The sequence below is a fragment of the Telopea speciosissima genome, chromosome 7 (assembly GCF_018873765.1).
Source record: "Telopea speciosissima isolate NSW1024214 ecotype Mountain lineage chromosome 7, Tspe_v1, whole genome shotgun sequence".
NCBI classification, from domain to species: domain Eukaryota; kingdom Viridiplantae; phylum Streptophyta; class Magnoliopsida; order Proteales; family Proteaceae; genus Telopea; species Telopea speciosissima.
The window spans coordinates 29057275-29078806 of NC_057922.1; the positions used below are offsets into that span (position 1 = coordinate 29057275).

The 21532-nt window shown below is 38.8% G+C and overlaps 1 protein-coding gene across 9 annotated transcripts in view; it reads left to right on the top strand.

Annotated features, from left to right (window-relative positions):
• LOC122667698 (chromatin structure-remodeling complex protein SYD-like) overlaps positions 1–21532 on the top strand; it is an 87761-nt gene that overhangs the window by 54986 nt on the left and 11243 nt on the right. For all 9 annotated transcript variants that reach the window (XM_043864089.1, XM_043864082.1, XM_043864084.1 and 6 more), the window contains exons 22-27: positions 87–165; positions 265–339; positions 14225–14322; positions 14434–14541; positions 21185–21242; positions 21318–21530. In XM_043864089.1, coding sequence (XP_043720024.1) covers positions 87–165; positions 265–339; positions 14225–14322; positions 14434–14541; positions 21185–21242; positions 21318–21530 — 631 coding nt within the window. The remainder of the gene's footprint in view (positions 1–86; positions 166–264; positions 340–14224; positions 14323–14433; positions 14542–21184; positions 21243–21317; positions 21531–21532) is intronic.

The following is a 21532-nucleotide window of genomic DNA, read 5'->3' on the forward strand; positions in this document are numbered from 1 at the left end:
ATCTTCAGTAATCTATTGCTGCTAGATGTTTAGTATATTTTATGCATTTAACTTCAATTGAACTTATGTGTCTTTATATGGTATAGCATTCGGGCTGGAGGTGTTGGTGTGAATCTCCAAGCTGCTGATACTGTTATCATATTCGACACTGATTGGAATCCTCAGGCAACATATAAAAGATCATCTCTTTGACGAATTGTTATCTAGTAATCAATTATATTAGCTTCATTCTAAAGCTTGCCGGTTTCTTGATGTTGCTCTCAGGTTGACCTGCAAGCACAGGCTAGGGCTCATCGCATTGGTCAGAAGAGGGATGTACTTGTTCTGCGATTAGAGACGGTAAATATTTCTTTGCTTTAATGTATTTCTGAAAATGTGGTTGTGATCTAATTGTTTTATGTTGGTTTCATTGTATATGATGCCATCGTTAAGGGCTTTGTGTTTTTTCCTTCTTTCACTAATTTGAGCAGCTTTATGTTGGTTTCATCATGTTATTTTGTTTCTTCCTGTGTTTGCTCTTTGTTAGTCATTACATTTTCATTTATCTTTTTATGGCTTGTATAAGTGAAATCAACTTTCTTTTACTTGCACATATTTTGGAATGACCTACTTTAGGAACCAGTAATAGGTTTTCTATGTGGAGACATCATAATCACCCTTCCCTCCGAAAAAAAAAAGAAAAAAAACCTTACTCTTCATCTATACAGATATGACAGGTTTATTGCTCCATGAGGTCCACTTTCTTCATGGTTATCTGCCTCTGTCCTTATTCAGTGATGATGTAGTCACAGTCCGAAATCTCGCCGAGATTCTTGGTTTTTTCATTTACCGAGTCGAGATGGCCTATGAAACCAAAAAGTGCACTTTCTTGCCGAGATCTCGGCGATATCTCTCCGAGATCCAAGATCCCGGCGAGATCTCTCTGAGATCTCGGTTTGACATAGGAAAATGCCCATGTGGGTCCTTTATATGAGTGCTAGATCTTGAGATCTTGCTGGAAATTCTTGGTATACATACACCTATCTATGCCAAGAAGCAAGACAGACACTTAGGTACACACCTATCTATGCCAGGAACCAAGACAGACACTTATTTATGCCTAATATCATTTAAGTAAATGCTTTTACTTAAGATATTATTCATAAACAAGCAAATACCCCCCCATTTGAATCCAATAAAAATAGTTAAAAAATAAATTCCAAAAGGAAAAAAAGTTAACCCCCTAGTTCAAGAACAAAAATTGGATTTTCGGCGGTAGGTGCAATTTTCAACTTTCTAATGCTAGGGTTTTTCTCAAATTTAAAAATTCCATAAATCTTATTATGGTAAAACATTGCTAAAAACCAAAAGTGCGGTAAAATATTCATTTGTTTTGATGTCCAAAAATATATTTTCATTCAGAGCGATTATGACAGCATTCGCGCAAACCGAATTAAGTTTGACCGGTACATAACTCCTTCAATATAAATCAGATTTAAGCAATTTTGGACTTGTTGGAAAGCTTCGGTTTGCGCGAATGCTGTCATAATCGCTCTGAATGAAAATATATTTTTGGACATCAAAACAAATGAATATTTTACCGCACTTATGGTTTTTAGCAATGTTTTACCATATTAAGATTTATGGAATTTGAGAAAAACCCCAGCATTAGAAAGTTGAAAATTGCACCTATCACCGAAAATCCAGTTTTTGTTCTTGAACTGGGGGGTTGACTTTTTTTCCTTTTGGAATTTGATTTTTTAACTATTTTTACTGGATTTAAATAGGGGGGTATTTGCTTATTTATGAATAATATCTTAAGTAAATGAAATACAAATACAAAAGCATTTACTTAGATGATATTAGGCATAAATAAGACTGTTTGTCCTGTGTCTGTCCTGGTTTTTCGCATAAGTAGGTGTCTGTCTTGCTTTCTCACTAACTGAAACTCTTATTTGGACTTTGTTTATGCAAAATCTGATAGTGCCATTGTGTTTAAATGACCTAAAATAGGCTAAATACCAACTTTCAGACCCAAAAGAGGTCTAAAACCCACCGAGATGGGCTTCCGAGTCGGAAAAAAAAAAGTGCACAAACTCGCCGAGATCTCGGCCCAACTCGGTTTTGGGCTGGGCCGAGATGGCTCCGAGACCCGAGTTTTCGAACCTTGGATGTAGTATCTACAAGTGATGAGCCTGACAGAGTAAGCTTGTTGGAACTGATTAGGGATATGGTTCTTAAACTAGGCTTTGGTTATGTAATGAGGAAGGGATGATCAAGTAGTTTTTGATTGTTGGGTGGTTTTTGAGGTGCCTGATAATGAACTTCTCTGAAAAGGAAGACCGAACGAAAAGAATCAAGAACTAAAATGCCTTCAAGGAATCCATAAAGAGGCCAGTATGATCAATAGAAAATTTCCCCATGAGAAAACTTAAAAAAGTATTGATTAGAATTATACTTCTATAAATTTTGTGTAATTATGGTGTAACTTACACTGGAATTCTTATAGGCAACTCAGCTACTACTTATTAGCATACTTGTCAAGGCATAGTTGTCATGGCGGTTAGGCGACCCAAGGCATTGGAGAGGGTAAAAAAATAAGGCGCCCAAGTCGACCAAAGCGCCTGGACACCTAGGCGACGCCTTGACAACTATGATTATCATATGGGGGACGCATTACTGGACACCCAAGGCATTCATTCAGTGTATTTTTTTTTTGGTGGAAAAAAAAATCAAGGCACCTGGATAGGCAAGGAAAGGGAAAATGCCCAGGTTCAATGGGGAGCAAAAAAGGATCTCAGTCATAGGGCAAGTAAGAAGAAGCAACACATCTGGACCTCCATTCTCTCTCTCTCCCCCTCCCCCTCCCCCCCGGGGAAAAAAGAGTAAAAAAAGTAAAAAAGAAAAGAAAAAGAAAGAGGCAGCAACAGCAAGATGTATTTCCTAAACAAGGAAGAAGAAAAGCAGGAGCCGTGGCAGCAGTAAGGCATCTGGGTGCAGAAGAACAAAGAAGGTGTTATGTCCGGCAGTTGGCTCTGGTCTTCATTCTTCACTGTTGGCTCAAAGAAAAAGGAAAAAAGAGATATAAATTCAAAAGAGAAGGATGGAGGAGGAGAAGAGTTAGTTTACTTGCCTGGTAACCCGAACAGTAGTTGAGAGTCTATGTCTCTGTGACTAAAGGGCTGAGCTACATCTCATGGCTCTCACCTTCTTCTGGTCTCCATGACTCCAAGGTTCGAGGTTTCGATTGAAACCGAAATTTAGGCCGAAACCTGTACTTCTTTTTTAAAAGTTTCAATTTATGGTTTCGGGGGCCAAATGCTCAAATTAGGTCCTGAAACTTGTAGGACACAATATTTTAGGCCCTCTAAACATAGTGGAACACTTAGATTTTAGAAATCACACCCAAAATGGTAGTTTGATTTCAGAGCCTAGTTTGGTAGTGTAAGCTGTATACATCATGGTTCGAAAACTCGTCTCTACCAGGTCGAGATTCTCGAGATCTCGCCGACAGTGCCTTTTTTTTGGGGGGGGGGTTCGGAATGATGTTTCGGTGGGCAGTTGGCCATAGTTGGCTCCAAAACATTAAGGGAAGCTTGTTTTAGGCTTAATAAACATATTCAAATCTTCAAATTGAAAAAAAAAAACCCCAATTCGGTGTGTTGGATTTGCACCCTTGGTTGACACTTGGCTGTAAAAGCCGGACCCTTAATGTAATATTGCCGATTCTACACATTGTTTGAATGATATGAGACATAATTGGCAAGTAAAACAAGTAAATTATGCAATAAGGGATGAAGACACATAATATTGAGTAATTATGTAAGAAATAATTAAATGACTAAAAGTTTCTACCACAAACCACAAGATACAGTGACATGTTCACAATGCATATTACATTGACACCCAACCCAAGTAAAATGAATAATACATTAGTCATAGACACCTTACTACCCTATTCTTCCACATCTCAACTCCTAAGTCCCAACAATACAATACTATGAGTACTAAGGAGGTCGAAATTTCCTCGAGATTCTTGAAATATTCGAAATTTCGGTCGAGTTATTCGAAACTGTGCATATTTTGTGTCTCGTATGTCTTCTCGTATCGAGAAGCTCGAGATACGAGATCTCCACGAGCTTTTGAACTATGGTATACATTCTCTAATATGGCCTATTCCACACAAGTTTTAGTATGAGAACCATAGTTATCTAGGCATTGCCTAGGTGACCCGCCTTGGCATCTAGGCGCCTTGACAACTAGTGTCGCCTAGGCGAGCGATTTGGCCGCCTTGTTGGTGTTGCCCCCTCCAACGCCTTGGTTTGCCTAGACCGCGTGACAACTATGATTAGAACACATGTATTTCAAGTAAAACAACTTCAATATGCATTAAAAATGAATGGACATCAAATTATTGACCATTTCATAAAGCATACATCAAACATTGTTTGTTACAAACATTCAAATATATTGGAGTCAACAATAGTACAATGCAAGCAATGTCAGCCCTATGTTCATCCTAGAATCCTAGACTCCTAGTATTGAAACAAGTTTTGGGCCGGATCAAAACCACTAGAATGTTGCTGATGCCAAATCAAGTTTTCCTCTGACTGAATCACATAAACTGGCCATGTCATAGAATGGTGGAAGAAACACTTGAAGTCATCTACAATAGTCTTATAAATGGAATCATCAAGGTACTTGAGGTACCCTAACCTAGGGTATATATCTCCGAACCATAAGGAACTCGATCGAGAGCCATTGCTACTAGATGGTGCATGTGGAACCGGTACCAACACCGGCATGTATGGCTGGGGGGCCAGGTACCTGAAGATTATGTCCATGAAACCTGACCCTGTGCGACTGACCCTCATGCTCAGGTAGAGGCTGATGATGATGAAGAGCTAAACTTTTCAAACCAACCATACCTAGTATAGTCGGATCGATGCTCCTTGTGCCATATCCATATGATGGTGCACACCGCTGCCCCATGCATACACCACTCTCCTCCATATTCGAGCCTTCGAGAATGTCAGTCAAGTTTAGCCCAAACCGACTATACCAAGTATAGTTGGAACCAGTGCTCCCCCCGTTCCATATCCATATGATGGTGCACGCCATTGCCCCCCTTGGTGCATACCACTCTACTCCGTACTCAGGTCTTCGAGAGTATCAATCAAGCTCCTAACATCGACGTCCATGGGCTCCGTGCTATCATGCTACTCGTCAGTCGTAGGTGGTGCATTCACAGGGTTCCGTCCATGAACTGCATGCCATTTGCTTCACAAGTCTCGACGATCTGTTCGAACTTGGCCACATTCAAGGCCGTGGGCTTCTCCAATAGCAGGTGCTTCTTCATAGTGGCCAACACTGCACGTGCAGGATTGTAGGAAGGGGCATGTACACCGTCTCAACATTTGGATCATCGAGGACAACTTCGTAGCTGCCTAGATCTTCGCCGGAGGGAACCTGTTATCCGTAGTGAATTTCTTGGCCTTGTCAAAGGAACTGTTGCCAACGGCATCAAGAGTTGAGTTGGGAGAGAGGGTTAGCTTTTGCGATATGTCTGCATAACCTAGAATGCCAAATCAGATTGGCGTCTCTGCCATGTCTGTGACACTGCAAATATAAGAGATGGGAACGAAGAGAGAATGGATTGTAGTCGAAGATATCTGATTAGGAAGGGTTGTTCGACTTGTTTAACAATGTCATTTGCTATTCTAGGCACCATGGTGGAGGGCCAGTAAGGCTACGTTTGGTAATGGTCTGAACAAAAAACACCCGTTCTTGACTAGAAACTCTCTTTAGCGTTTCTGGTCTGGAACGGTGTTCTCTGACCGAAAATGACCGTTTGGTAACGGTCTCAAGAATGTGTTCAGAACGAAAATGGTGTTTGGTAAAGCCTGTTCTTCTGTATTTGATATTAAATACAATAATGCCATTACCTTGTAAATTATACGAAAAAATACTTGTAAAATCCTTTTCTCTTGCCAACCTTGGCATAAAATAAAAAATATCTCATTAACATAACCAAAGTAATTATAAAAATATGTCAAATTTCAAAGATGCCATTAACATTGGGTTCTTGTGTGGATTAGTGGCATAACTGACTATGCTATGAAGAGTTGAATAAAAAGGGTCTTGGTGGATTCGAACCACCATCCCGTTGGAACATGCTCATGTCCCAAGCACTCTACCAATTTGAGCAAAAGACCCATCAAGTAGAGATCCAAAACAGAAATACAGCAAAAAAAAAGTCACAGTAGCATAAATCTCTACATGAGGAATGCAATGAGCAAAGGTCTAAAACAGAAATACATCAAGCGAGTCGCAATGAAATGGATATTTGCATGAGAAAGTTAACAAGCAAGATTTCCATAATTGAAGTATGGGCAGTGGAGTTTTCTCACGCCAAAGAACCTTCTTTCCATTGTTGTGCTTCTGCCTTGTACAACCATTACTTCAAAACCCTCCAGTTATATTTCTTTCCTCTTCAGTTACTCACTTCTCTTCTTCCACTTCCTTTTTACACTGTTCTATGGAAAACCCACCTCCTAATAAGTAGAGAGAGAGAGAGAGAGAGAGATGCATGGCTTCAGTAGCTCTCATAGCAATATGATGGGTCAATGTTCATGTGGGCTTTTCCACCCTCAAGGGAATTGCTTCTCTGTGCTATTCTCCATGCCTAACCACATGCCCATCAATGAACCAGAATCATACACCATACCCTTGCCTTCATCATTTGTGGATTGCACCCTTTCTTTAGGGACTCCATCCACTCGCCAAACCGAAGAAACATCCATTGGCAAACACCGAAAATTTCTGTGCTGGGATATATTCCAGACCAACAAGCCTCATTCATCAACAAACAAAATAATATCTGAGCACAGAACATGAAATAAAAATGCAATTAAGAATTATGAAGTGTAATCAAAAGAACTCAAGTCTTTTTTAACACATTGGCAGAATTCATCCACATGATGGGGTTTGTGGCTTCCATGATGGTAATAAGTCATATCAAGAAATTTTGAAGTGGAAACTATTTTTCAAAATTTATGAAGATCTCTTTAGTTAAATAATTTGCTTGTTTAAAGTTTAAAGTTTAAACCAACACAGTTATCTTTGCTGTAAAACACTTTCTCTGTAGAAAGAAATGAAGCATTCAAGTGTGATACTATGCTTGTTTGGCTATGGAGAGAAGGCCAGAGAAGATCATTCCATGCCCAATGGGGAGAAGGCCAGAGAAGATACAGGAGAGTTCTAAGACAGGGGACACAATGGAGAGAAGGCCAGAGAAGATCATTCCATGCCCAAGGTGCAAAAGCATGGAGACCAAATTTTGCAGAAAGAGAGAGAGAGAGATCAACAAACATTAACACAGATGGATGATACAAGCAACAACCAATATCCACCTGAAGTAGATTACCCAAACAATTTTTCCATTTTAAAATGAACTTTTAAAAATCCCTCACAATGACATTCACAGAATTTTAGTAGTCATCAAAGAAAAGATGACTTATCTTAGGTTGATGGATCCAAACAACCTATATAAAAGAACTATGACATTCAAAAATACAGATACAACACCATTTAAGATCTTCATTTCAACCCATTTCATCCAGTTGGAATGCATGGGCATGGATTGGATGGATTGGCATCATTAGATATCGTTATGGATTGGCCAATTAATAGAAAGTAAGAACTATGAAGGCAAATGAAGATAAATTGGTGATAAAGGTACAGCCACCGAACTTAAATCCTAGACTAAGAAGGACAATAAATGGTAAAATGGACTTCACAATAGACATTTTATTCACCCCTGATCTTCTTGAGACAGATAAAAGTTGCCAGGTTCACCACATTACCTATGCTGGTGCAAACATACATATGACCACTGTCATGCCTTGAAGCTGAAAGCGATACCATAATGAAACTGAACTCAGTACCAAAAAAAGAAAAAGAAAACATAAAACCTTAATATGTAGTCAAATAAGCCTTATCCCTATTAGTAAGGGGTGGCTACTCAATTCTTTTCTGCAATTCAGCCCATTGCAGCTGTTGACTCATAAGCACTATGCCACTTCTAACTTTAACAAACAGATTTTCGGAGTCCATTTTAAAAGGTTTCGCCAATGCTATCCGAATGCAGGCTGTGAACCTGACTCAAATACCTCATTTTATCCAGTTGAATTAAAAATGTCTTCTAATGTGCTTATGATTTACAAAAAAAATATCATATGAAGGAATTGATGGTAGATAATGATGCAAACAAAAAAGGATCTTAAGCTTGAGGCAGTGGATGGTTGTGGTCTCATGCCCAGCTTTCCTAACAAAGAAGTATATTGAGAATACAAGGACATTAATTCTGCAAACAAAAGCCCTAACTAGGTAATGGAGAGTGTAAGGGACTCTGATTTCCCTGATGTACTACTGTTTCCCCTTTTTGTTCTCTTGATGACAAATACTTCAAAATAATTGGAGCTTGCAAGTTAAGAAATTTTATTCTGATACAGAATATAACGTTCAAACCAATTCAAACTTAGAATGCAGTCGCACATGAGAATTGAATTTTCATAAGAATACACAAATAGATACTATATTAATGAAATCATGGGAATCAAGCTCAGATTCCTAAAAATATGGAAACCAATACAAGCCACACAAACTAGAAACTGAAACGAATTTGAGCCACCTAAGGTGCCAAGAAACCAGCAAAAACCATTGAACACTATCCTTTCTTCCCATTAAATCCCAAATAAAAATCCAACACATATCATACAAAATCAGACATCATAATACATATAAAACAGTAGCTAAACTACAGATCGATATAGCAGCAGTAAAATCCCTAAACTCCATACCTAAAAATCAATTTTGCTCAAGAAATCCCTAAAAACTATATCTTTTTGGCTGATTTCTTCGAATTATATTGATGGTGATCCAATTCCTGAGACAAAATGGTAGTAACAGTAACGTGTATGCCAAATCTTGGCTTTCCAAAACCATCAAAAAACTTCACAAAACAGAGACGACCGAGAGAGAGAGAGACAGAGAGAGCGAGAGAGTTGCAGAGACTCTGAGAGAGAGAGAGAGGGATAGCAAGAGAGTGTTGCAGAGAAAGCAAAGGTGAGAGAAATTTCCAAAAAGAATAAAGGGAACCTACGAGAAATAGTGAAACAAAGATGAAATTAGGGTTCAGAGTGTGAGATAGAGAACTCAGGCTGTGGTGTATGGTTTCATGGACTTTCTTTTTGAGCCTTCCTCTTCTTCTTCCTCCCTTTCCTCCTCTTTTTCTTCATTAGGCTACACGACCAGAGAGAGAGAGAGACCGTCATACCGCTGTGGTGCGTTGCGGATGGAGTTGTAGGAAATCCCAGGTGTCTTTGAAAACTTGCGATGCCCAGCCTAGCCCAGCTCTGCACTTGATTTCGTGGTTTAATTTTGCCCGATAGTTGTGCTTTTAATTGTTCTTGTTCTTTACAGACCGTCTCTGAGACGGTCTGTAAAAAATGTTCTTTTAGGCACAAATTCTTCCGGTTCGTTCTAAAAGAACGAAAAAAGGAACCAAATCAGCAAACGCAATTTCATTTTTTTTGTTCTAAAAGAATAAAAGAACTGTTCTGAACGGTGTTCTGAACGTTACCAAATGCGCCCTAAGTGAAGGGGAAGATATCTTAGAAGGAACTCAGAGTTGCAGGGGGAGAGAGTCACACCACACTCACCTTGAGCAAAAAACCAATATCAAATTTCTATCTTCAAAGTCTGTCCAATGAATTGGGTTACAATCTTATTTATAAAAAAGAAATTTGAAGTTTCCTAATTTTCGTCTAATGCTAAAGTAAAATTAAAATCTAACTCCATCTCCTAATTACCTCACCGAATCTAAAACTAACTCTAAGACCAAAAATGGAATGGAATTCTAGCCTAAGTAAAAGATTACTAGATAAATTCAAATAAGTAAATAAATAAACTATTAATATCCTACTAGACCCACCCAGTTCGGACCTGGGTCTCGTTTGGAACTCTCAAATAGGTTTGACATGGTCTAAGAACTGCTCCTGCATCAATTCGCCTGCTGTTAAGGAAAACTTGCCCACGAGTTTTGTAGAATGGTAGAAATAAAAGCACACAAACATGGGCTAGCTACTCCTTGTTTGTAACTTGAAGAAAATCCAATATATGAAGCTTTGTTGTTGAATATGTGTCTTGAAAAAATGTAGGGAATAACAAACTCAATATGAACACCTGTCGTTGCAATCGAGTCTGTTGCCTCACCCACAATAATTCCCTTGACTGTTGTTGTCCCACATCTGAGCAGTCTTCCTTTTGTATTGACCTGTTCGGCTCGTTCTTTGTATTCCCTTCTTTGATCGATAGCATACTTTGTCAACCAATCCTTGAAGAATGAATGTTTGGCGCCATACTTGTCAAGGCGTCGCCTAGGCGTCTAGGCGAATCTGGGGGCTAGGCGACTGCCGCCATAGTGCATGGCGCCTTGCATTGGTATAATTGGTATCAGACCAAGTTCTGGCACTTGTTTATGCCGAATATCATTCAAGTAAATGATTCGTATTTCATTTACTTAAGATATTATTCATAAATAAGCAAATACCCCATATTTGAATTCAATAAAAAGTAGTTAAAAAATTAAATCCCAAAAGGATAAAAAGTCAACCACCCAGTTCAAGAACATAAACTGGATTTTTGGCGGTAGGTGAAATTTTCAACTTTCTAATGCTGAATTTTTTTTCAAATAAAAAAATTTCATAAATCTTAATATGGTAAAACATTTCTAAAAACCCAAAGTGCGGTAAAATATTCATTTCTTTTGATATTTAAAAATATTTTTATTCAAAGCGATTTTGAAAGCATTCACGCACATCAAATAAGGTTTGACCGGAACATAACTCGTTCAATATGCATCAGATTTAAGCAATCTTGGATTTTTTGGAAAGCTGGTTTTGTGTTCTACCTAAGACAAAAAGTCTTATGTAAAAATAAAATCATTTGATCAGTCAAACTTCTTAGAGAACAAGAACATTTCTCTAAATCGAGAGCAGTTTAATTACTTATTGATAAGATCATATTTTCTAAGAACAATATAAACTAAATGTATGTTTGTATGTTTTGATTGTTTCAAACTTCCAATAACTTGTTTCTTCAGTTTTGCTGTCTTCTAATTCTATGTTGATTTTTGATGATTTTATGTGGCTTAATATTGATTTTTGATTACTTAATGTGACTTCATGTTTATTTTTGATGACTTGATGTTGCTTAATATTGATTTTTTTCTGACTTGATGTGGGTTAATGTTGACTTTTGATTATATAAGGCACATATTGTAGCATACTAAATAATGTTACAAAAGAGGGGAAATTAAAAATAACACTTGGGCGCCTAGGCGGGTGCCTTGTCGCCTAAGTGCTTAGGCACCCCTCCACCGCCTTAGGTCGCCTTGCCGCCTTGACAACTACGTCTGGCACATGTGAGAAGGCTGTAGGGTGCACAAATTCCTATTGCAATCAATGATGCCTCTTTGTTCTTCCAACCACTTTTGACCCAATTTAACAATGCGCTGTGAAGAGTCAAACACTTCACAATAAGCACCATAACAATACTTAGAAATGGAGAATTCGATGAAGACATCATCCTCATACTCAATGACGATTTGGTTGGTATTTGATGACATCCACCACAGATCGTGAGGCGAAATTGTCATTTTGCCCTTCTTCAATAAACAAAATAGCAAGGATTCTGTTGAACAAGCAAACTCTAAACTTGAACACAAAGAAATCCTTGGCTAGGTTTGCTCTGATACTAATTGATGCGTAACCCGGGTCACCAATACCCTACTGGGTTCGCTATGGGCCCACCCAATCACTAAATAGCTCAACTCAAGAATTGAGTGGTAGAATTGCAAATATCTCAAAGTTAAAGGGGGAGTGGCATGGTCGTAATTAACCAAACAAGACAGGGTTATGTGATAGAAAAAGACAAGGACACAAGTGGAATTACTACTATGTATATTAATTGGGGACCAACAAGGAATAAACACAAATAAAGGGATGAAGCGTACTAAAGGAAAGAGGTGGAGGCATAAATGGAAACTCAAAGAATAAAATAAAGGGGAAGAGGAATCGTGGGAAGGGGAAGTCTTCTCCTACCTCAGATGTAATCCAGTAAGCTGAACCAGCAGCACTTCGAAAGAGGGAACTCCTTCATGGGTTATCTATTGTCTCCAAGATTTAATTATTTATAAGGTAAGTCGATATTGAAGAACCCACTTGAAAACACATCAATAACAATCTCAATACTAAATAGGTGATAAGTATTTGATGACTGAAATCGCAACTGGCGGAGGTCAAGTCTGATCTGAAATTGATTCTGCAATTCACTCTTACAGCAAGGTTTGGAAATGGAACTCCACAGGTAGTGTGTCTCACTAGGGTATGTATCAGAATCCCAAAGCTTGAGGCATATAATGAGAAACTTGTGAGACATCGTAGCTTCTTGTTGTACCAATACTGACGCTGGAACAGGGTATAAGGTATGAAAGAGAAATTAGCATGAAGAAACAAGCAGAGAAGAAGGAAAAGAAGAGGGCCACCGTCCTCACACCACACTCACAACCATGAGATTTCAACTCAACTTATTATTTTATTCAATTCTGCCCAATGAATTGGGTTACAATGTTATTTATAAAAATGAAATTGAAAGTTTCCTAATTGTAGTCTAAAGCTAAAATAGAAGTAATCTAACTCTATCTCCTAATTATCTAACCCAATGTAAAACTAACTTTGAGACTAAAAATGGAATGGAATTCTAGCCTAAGTAAAAGATTACAAGATAAATCCAAATAAGTAAATAACTAAACTACTAAAATCCTACTACCCAAATCTTAATTTGGACCCGGGTCTCGGTCGGAACTCTCAAACAGATTTGGCCCGGTCCAAAGAACTGCTCCTGCATACACCATCTCAAATTAGCATAGTTCATTGAGAATATGATAATGGTGCACCTTGATTGATCCCTTGATCGCCATTTTGAGCACTGCAGGGATCGGCTTCTTCTCAGTTTTTCATCATCCTTGAATATTTCAATCTCTTTCCCGACCAGAGCGGAATAGAGGTCACGTGCAAAGTTGTTCCGTGTGTCCTCTCCCCTAAAACTCAAAAATACATTGTAAATCCATCAAGATGCGGACAATGAGGATGAAGAAGACGGAACAACAGTGGGCGCAGCCATCATCCTGAAACAAAGTTGTGATAACTTTGCGCCGAATTAAGTTTGAAAACTGAATTGAGAAGGATGGGTGGAAGCCGCTGCCATACCACATGTCTCGTTGAGTCCTTGTTCCTGTTTCCAAGTTCTAACCTGATGTTTTGGTTTCAGACTTGGAGTTGTATGGGTCTTTTTTTTTTTGCCTTCTTGGAAACTTCAGTGAACATAATTTAAAGTATTTTCTTTAATAGAACACTTCACACATGGCCAGGGGTGATGGGGGGCAGTCAGATAGGGGCGACGGGGTTACTGGGATGAAGGGTAATCTGGTTATTTTAGAATACCAGGGGAGAAGGAGAAGTGGAACTTCGTTTTTTTTGCTTTTCTAGGGGAATATGAAAAAAAGTTCAAGGTAGGAGAGTTTGAGTAAATATAGGGTGAGTATATGGGAGTGATAGTAATTGCCCCATGAAAAAAAAAAGTTAGTGGGGTGGGATTTCAACTTTCCATTAATTTATCGTTAGATTGTTACCAAAAAACTTGTCATTTCTTATGAGTTTCATTAAATATCAATCCAAAGCTCCTTTCATTCTCTTGACAAACTAAATTTTCTTTAATGTAGAAATGGCTGAAAATAAGGACTTGAATAGTGGGGTCACTGTAAAGTTGGACATAGTAATTGTGCTTTTAATTTTAAGATGGATGGGTACAAGATGTTTTTTTCTCCAATTCAACTAAAATGAACCAAACATCGTCCCTACTAGGGCAGTATAAATACTGTTCATGTCACTATTTATGCACTCATTTCTGACAACTTTTACCCAAGTTACTTTTGGCCTTTTCTTGTGTCTCAATACCTTGAAATTGCTCCATGTTACTCCTTGTTGGTACACCCTTGTTCTTCAGTGCACATGGCCAAAATCATAGGCAAAAAGCATATACTATGAGTGGTGGGTGCAGCCTCTAGTCAGCTTGTTCCATTTATGCTACGGTAAGTTATTTTAAATTTTTACTGCTGTGACAGGTTTGGACTGTGGAGGAACACGTCAGAGCTGCAGCAGAGCACAAACTAGGAGTTGCTAACCAGAGCATTACTGCTGGTTTTTTTGATAACCATACAAGGTAAGTTAGGATCCTTATTCAAATAAGTTCTTACCCTAGAAATTTCAGAGAGGTGCCACAACATATCTTTTTGATTTTTGGCTGAAGACTTCTACTGTAATTCTTTGACAGTGCAGAAGATCGAAGAGAATACCTGGAGTCCCTCCTAAGGGAGAATAAGAAAGAAGAAGCTGCTCCAGTTTTAGATGATGATGCTCTTAATGATCTCTTGGCCCGCAGGTAAATTTGATTTAGAATTTGAAGCTACTATTTGGCTGTGTTCTCTTTTGTATCAGTGGCCCTCTCTAGTTAGGGCAACCTATGGCAATCCTGTGACACATCATGGGCTGTTGGGGTATATTGTTTATTGGCTTCTGCCGAGTAATCTTCTTCGTCAAATTGCCGAGTAATCTTCTTCGTCAAATTCTGCTTGGGCTAATATAGTATACTGTCTGTTGTCAGCCCTTGTATATGAGCCTAATTCTCCCTTAACCTCAAGCTTAGCATCTGTTTCTGGCGGCAGTGGCTAGAGGAGGTTTCCTTGGCAGCCGTGGGGCTTTTCAACGATGTGACAGCTGGAGAGCTTGTGACATGTTGAAAAAATGGACCTTGACGAAACCTGAGTGAATATGTGATATGGGAGCATCTTAACAAAGAATTCCCAAGGTTTGATAAACCAAGGATCAGTTTTTGGTGATTTTTTTTTGGTGAATAAATAATGTATTACCAAAGCCCGAGGGGGGCGAGGGAGAAAGGGGGGAGTGGGGGGCGGGGGAGAAAATAGACCCAACTAGCGGGTTCTCAAGAGAGCGCTATCTAAACCCCAGGACACAACAATATGCCTATTCCTTGGAGAATCCAAAAAAGCCTTCAAAGGCAGAACACCAAGCTTAGAGGATACATAAAAAAAGATGGCTTTCCAAATCAAGTCGAACGATCGAGAATTGGAGGTCCAACTCCAAAGGTTCCTCTCCATCCAAATGTGATATAGGACCGCACCAAACACAAGCTTACCTATAGTGTCGCAGATAGTGTGCTCAGGGTAAGTCATGTCCATCCATAACCACTCTCTAGCAAAAGGGAGGGGTCTCCTATTGTGAGGCCATATAAACGAAAGGGCTTTTTCCAGATGGTAGAGGAAAAAGGGCACTCAAAGAAGAGGTGGTCAATGTCTTCGTAACCGTTCCAACAAAAGATACAAGAGGGGGATACAGAGATTCTTCAGTGGAGGAGGAAGGCTTGTGTTGGGAGGTAAAGGTTGAGGATTCTCCAGGCTAGGAAGCTGTGACGAGGGATGTGGCCTTCGAACTAGACTAGTTTGTGCCAAAGGACAAAAGGGGCTAGGGATCTAACTAGGTTCCAGGCAGAACTGAAGCTGAAGAGGCTGTTTGTAGAGGGAAGCCAAATGATCTTGTCTGCATGGGCCGGGGGGAGGGGGAGAGAGGGAAAGGGGGGGGGGAAGGGAGTTCCATATCAGGGAGAGGGTGGGGGGAATAGGGGAAGGGGGGGTCCAAGATCCATGGGAGATGACGGTGGAGAGAGGAGCAGACCTGGGAATGCTGGAGGCGTAAATTGCTTTGGCACCAAAGAAATTGTAAAGGACACCATTGGGGTGCCAGGGGTCAAGCCAAAGGGAGATGGAAGAGCCATCAATAATAGAGGAGGAGGTGGCTCTAAGAGCCAAAGGGCGAAGGAGGAGAATCTTACGCTAGACCCAGGAGGAATCCGAGGGGATGGGAGCGGTCCTGATGGAATCCTTTTTGAGTAGATCCAATGAACCCAAATGGAGTCATGCTTAGAAGAGATTTTCCAAATCAGCTTTAGAATACCCACAGTATTGGAGTCGCGGATATGGCGAATTCCGAGGCCTCCTTCAGATTTGGGGAGGCAGATGGATTTTCAGCTGATGGGATGAAGGAAGTAGGAGGTTTCCTTCCCTTTTCAGAGGAAGGCACAGAAGAGGGATTCCATAGCTTTGATGGTGGCTTTAGGAAGGCCAAAGATGCCACACCAGTAAATGTAGGAAGATTGGAGAACCGATCGAATGCATTCCAGCCTGCCCGCATAGGAAAGACGGCGGCCTTTCCAGAGTTGAAGTTTTTGGTGATTGGAACATCGTGCCATAGGAAATTGGGTTATTTCTGTCACTAAAATTGGAGGATATTTTTGAATGAGCAAAACTTGTCCAGTTTGTGTGATGTTGGTACTTTTTTTGATGTTTACCTATCCAATGACACCAAAATCTTGTGATTCCGACTTGTATTGAGAGAGTTATGACCACTTTGCCCATGAGGTGTTGATCTGGGGGGGTTTTTTTTTTAATCTTGAAAGGCTAATTGAATTAGTTCTATTTTAAGTCTATTTCTTTAATTGGGATATGGATTGAGCATTTGTAGGAGTTCATAATTAGGTTATTCTCAGTAAAAAGAGTCAGTTTCCTAGTTGCTTCAGGATTTGGTCTTAGAATCAAAGTCTAATCTCGTTTTTGGGAATGATAGTCTATATATAAGGTTGTGTACAACCTTATTTATGGTGTTGAGTTAATGAAATTGAGCCATATAGTGTTGGTATTGGTTTGAAGTACGAATCTTGGGTGATTTTTCCTTTCTCAATACTGTTTTCTTGGGGTAGCATCCTGGTTGACATTGCTGGTTTGAGTTTCTAGCTTTCTTCTTCTTTTGTTTTTTTGTGTGACATTGTTCTCTTATTTTCTTCACTAAATTCATTTTGCATAACTTCTATTTCGGTGTTTTCTCCTTCAAAACCCTCAGCCCCACAGGCATAATAGGGGATTTGCATTCGCTTGTCTCAATGGGATTTCTGTAGTTGTTGGAACATGTTGAAAAATGAAACTTGACAAAACTTGAGTATTTGTGGGCGTGCCATGGAGGTGCACACTCAAGCACATGTGTATGTGATGTAGATCACAAGTCCATATGTACCTGTAGGAACAAGCCCCAAAACCAACCCAGCAAGGTTGTGGATTCGACTGCTGTGAGAAGCAGCCTGGTCTGATGATGTGGCAAGTTTCTGTTGGTTTGATGCAGCATCACCTAAGGCAGCCCCAGCCCAGAGAGAAGCATGAAGAAGACAGACAGAATTTTCCACCTTAAAAAAAAGGTTACTGTTCATGCGAACAGTACCATTAGTTACTGTTCGCATGAACAGTGATTTGGACTGATATGAACAGCTGGTGTGAAGATCAAGGTACTAAAACTTGGGTCTCGGTACCAACTCGACTCTTGGAAAAACCGAGACAAGTCGAGATCTTGCTGAGTTGGTGCATTTTTTTTTTCAACTCGAAGCCTCAACTTTGGGTCAACCTGAGATCCGGACCCGAGATCCGAGATCTCGCCAAGATATGTCGAGTTTTGTCCAATTAGGTAAGGTATTTAAGTGGTAGGTGGGTTAAAATAATGGGTAGAAACCGAGATCTCGCCGAGATCTCGTCGAGATATTGCACTTTTGAGACTCGTAGGCAATCTCGTCTCGGCTTTTCCAAAAACCGAGAAACTAGATCTCGAGTTCTCGAACTATGGTGAAGATCTGATTTTATTCTGTTACTATTGTCTTAGTAGTACCTAGTTACTAAATCTGTTAGTTGTTATTTTAGTTATTCTTGCATGTTGCTGAACTATAAAACCTAGTAGTTTCTAATTTTAGTTACCTTATATTTTAGTTAGGATTTAGTAGTTTCTATTTTCCTAAGTTTCTATTTTGGAAAGTTTCTATTTTATTGTAAGCGTGTGCCTAAGTTATTAATAGACATCACATTATAATGGAAAAACAGAATTGGAGAATAGAATTTGTGGCCAAGCTTGCCATCGGTTATGGGAGAAATTCCATGTTTCAACATCTAGGATAGCTGTGGGTGAGAGACCCAGGGTGAGAAGCCCATTCCCCGACCCCCGTCTCTTTTATATCCCTTTCTCCTTCTTCTTATCCTTTTTATGTTCTTCTTCATATGTAACAGAAAAGTAGCAATAAAAAAAAAAGAGTTGCAGTTTAATTTGTTCTTTTCATTGTATCGATCCTGCTGCAATCGATCTCCCGCTGGTTTCGCTGGTTCAAGGTCGACTTTTTGCATTATTAAATAGAAACTAATTCTCTGTAGGCCAAACCAGCCATGTGATGGTGATCAAACTTGCAGCAGGATTGAACAGAATAATGCAAGTAGTCGACTTCGAATGAGGGAAACCAACGGGAGATCGATTGCAACAAGATCGATACAATGAAAAGAACAAATTAAACTGCAACTCTTTTTTTTTTTAAATTGCTACTTTTTTGTTACATATGAAGAAGAACATAAAAATGATAAGAAGAAGAAGGGATATAGAAGAGAAGGGGGTAGGGCAATGGGCTTCTCACCCTGGGTCTTTCACCCACAGTTATCTCAGCTGTTGAAACATGGAATTTCACCCATAACCGATGGTAAGCTTGGCCACAAATTCTATTCTCCAATTCTGTTTTTTCATTATAATGTAATGCCTATTAATAGCTTAGGCAAGCTTACAATAAAATAGAAACTTTCCAAATTAGAAACTAATCTAAAATAGAAACTTTGAAAAATAGAAACTAAAATATAAGGTAATTAAAATTAGAAACTACTAGGCTTTATAGTTCAGCCACATGCAAGAATAACTAAAATAGAAACTAATAGATTTAATAATTAGGTACTACTAAGACAATAGTAACAGAATAAAATCAGATCTTCACTCCGCTGTCCAAATCACTGTTCACGTGAACAGTAACTTGTGGTACTGTTCATGTGAACAATAACTTTTTTTTTGAAAATTCTATCTGTCTTATTCATGCTTCTCTCTGGGCTGGGGCTGGCTTAGATGATGCTCCATCGAACCAACAAAAACTTCCCACATCATCAGACTAGGCTGCTTCTCACAGTAGTTGAATCCACAACCTTGCTGGCTGGTTTTAGGGCTTGTTCCTTCGGGTACATATGGACTTGTGATCTACATCAGTATGCATGTGTGTTAGAATAGTGTAATTCTATTTTTCTTCTTTATATCCAGAGAAAGTGAAATAGATGTTCATAAAGTTTTGTGTGATGGATCAACCTAAGGAACTCTTAATCTACATGAACTATACATAATAAGTACAAATAAATTATAGGGAAAATCTTGTTGTAATCAAAGTTGGTGAAAAAGAAGTTGTAACATTACTTTTTTGCCTTTCAAAAATATAACACACTTTTTCTTTTAATGAGGGTAACATCCTTTCATTTCACATATGTACTTGAAAAGTGTGTAAGATAATGACAGATTTTGGAATACGTAATGCTAAGTCACTTTCATATTATGTTCAAAACCTTATTTACCCAACTTAAAGAACTTTTGAGAATAAGATAAAGAGCAATCAAAAGGTTACAACTTCTCAGTTCACCACTTTGGTGACAACAAGATGCACCCTAAATTAAATAAATAAAATTTGATGGACTTTATTTACCTTACAGATAAAGTTTCTTGCTTCTTCCCCAAAAAATAATAAATCCTGCAATACTCTTTTGTTTGGACCATTAGCGCAAGGCTTAAAGTGTCAGTTAGTATTGTATCAATACTGACCGATACCGATACGTATCGGCTGGTACAATACCGATACCGATACATATTGGTTGATACGATACTAACTGGCATGATATAGTGTTTTTTTCTTTCAAGAAAGAAGAGTGTATCGTACCGTATAAATAAGTATCACCCGATACACACCACTACTTACCGATGCGTATCGACCGAATCCATTTCACTTTCCAAATAGAGCCTTTCTTCTCGTTGGCGGTACTTGCATTTCCAAATTTGAAGCACAACTGCACAATCGATCTCCCTTTCACTTCTTGGGCTTGGGGCTTTGAATCATTCATAAGAAAATGTTTCAAAATCTACAATCAAACTGATGTTTGGAGGATTTAAGCATAAAAAATCATCCATTGAAGCTAAACAAAGTGCAAGATAGGGAAGTTGAATAAACTTGAATATTTTCCATAAATATTTGTATAATTCTGTCTTTTGCTAGGTTTGAGTAGATTTAGGTAAAACAGACTAAAACATTGATCATATGTGAATTATTGCATCAATTTGTTCCTAGATTTCTGAAATTTCTCAGAAAGTTGAAAAGTGTTCTATCTGATTTTTTTTTTTATATTTTCTTGCAAAAACAATTGGTATTAAATTTATTATAAAAAATTCTGAAAATAATTGAAAAAAGGGGATGGTTGATGCAGATTGGTTCAATATAGTTGGAGAACTACATGTAAAATGAATGAGTGTGATTTCCACCTCTAATTGTGAACCAGCACGAAACTCTCTAGTATTAGACTATTAGTTTGTGTAAGAAACCTCATCCTTTGTACAATTTCAATTTAATGCACTTGTCTCGTGATACGTTGTTCTCTTTTTAGTGTTTATACATTACATGTTATATATTACTTATTTATAGTGTTTTATGCTCCAAAAGCGTATTTCCATGCATATCTTGATCATACACACACACACACTCACACACGTATCTTTAGCGTATCTTATGTCTTTCCGAGACGATATGATACATCCCTTGAAATCACTCCCCTCCGATACGATGCCCGATACCATTACTTAAAACCTTGCAATAGCGCATATTGATACTGCTTCTATTTCTACGAATTTGAGTGGTTAGATGGTTTATTATCCTGCAAAGATGGATCTGGTTCTGTCAATTTATGTGGTATAACGCACTTACTGGATAGTCAGACCTGACTAACTTATTATATGTGCTGGCTTCTTGTTTCGGCACGCTAGTTTTCTTATTTTTGTTGTCTATCCCATTTTAGAAGGAATCTTGTTTTTGAATGTCTTTGAACTCGCTCTTGAAATGTTTTTATCTAAATTGGCAGTGAGTCAGAAATTGATGTTTTTGAATCGATCGACCGACAAAGGCGGGAAGAAGAGATGGTATGCACAGTTGTCACGACCAATCTTGGATTGAAGGTTTTATTTATTTAACTCCTGGTATCCTACGTACTGCAGGCAGCATGGCAGAAACTGGTACTGGAACAGGACAAAGACAGTTCGGAGCCTTTACCTCCCATGCCTCCTCGTCTTGTGACAGATGATGACTTAAAGGCATTGTATCAGGCCATGCAGATGTATGAAGTATCTAATGTTGGGGCAAAGCAAAAGGGCGAGTATCTCGGAGGGCTTGATACCCAACATTATGGGAGGGGTAAACGAGCTAGAGAGGT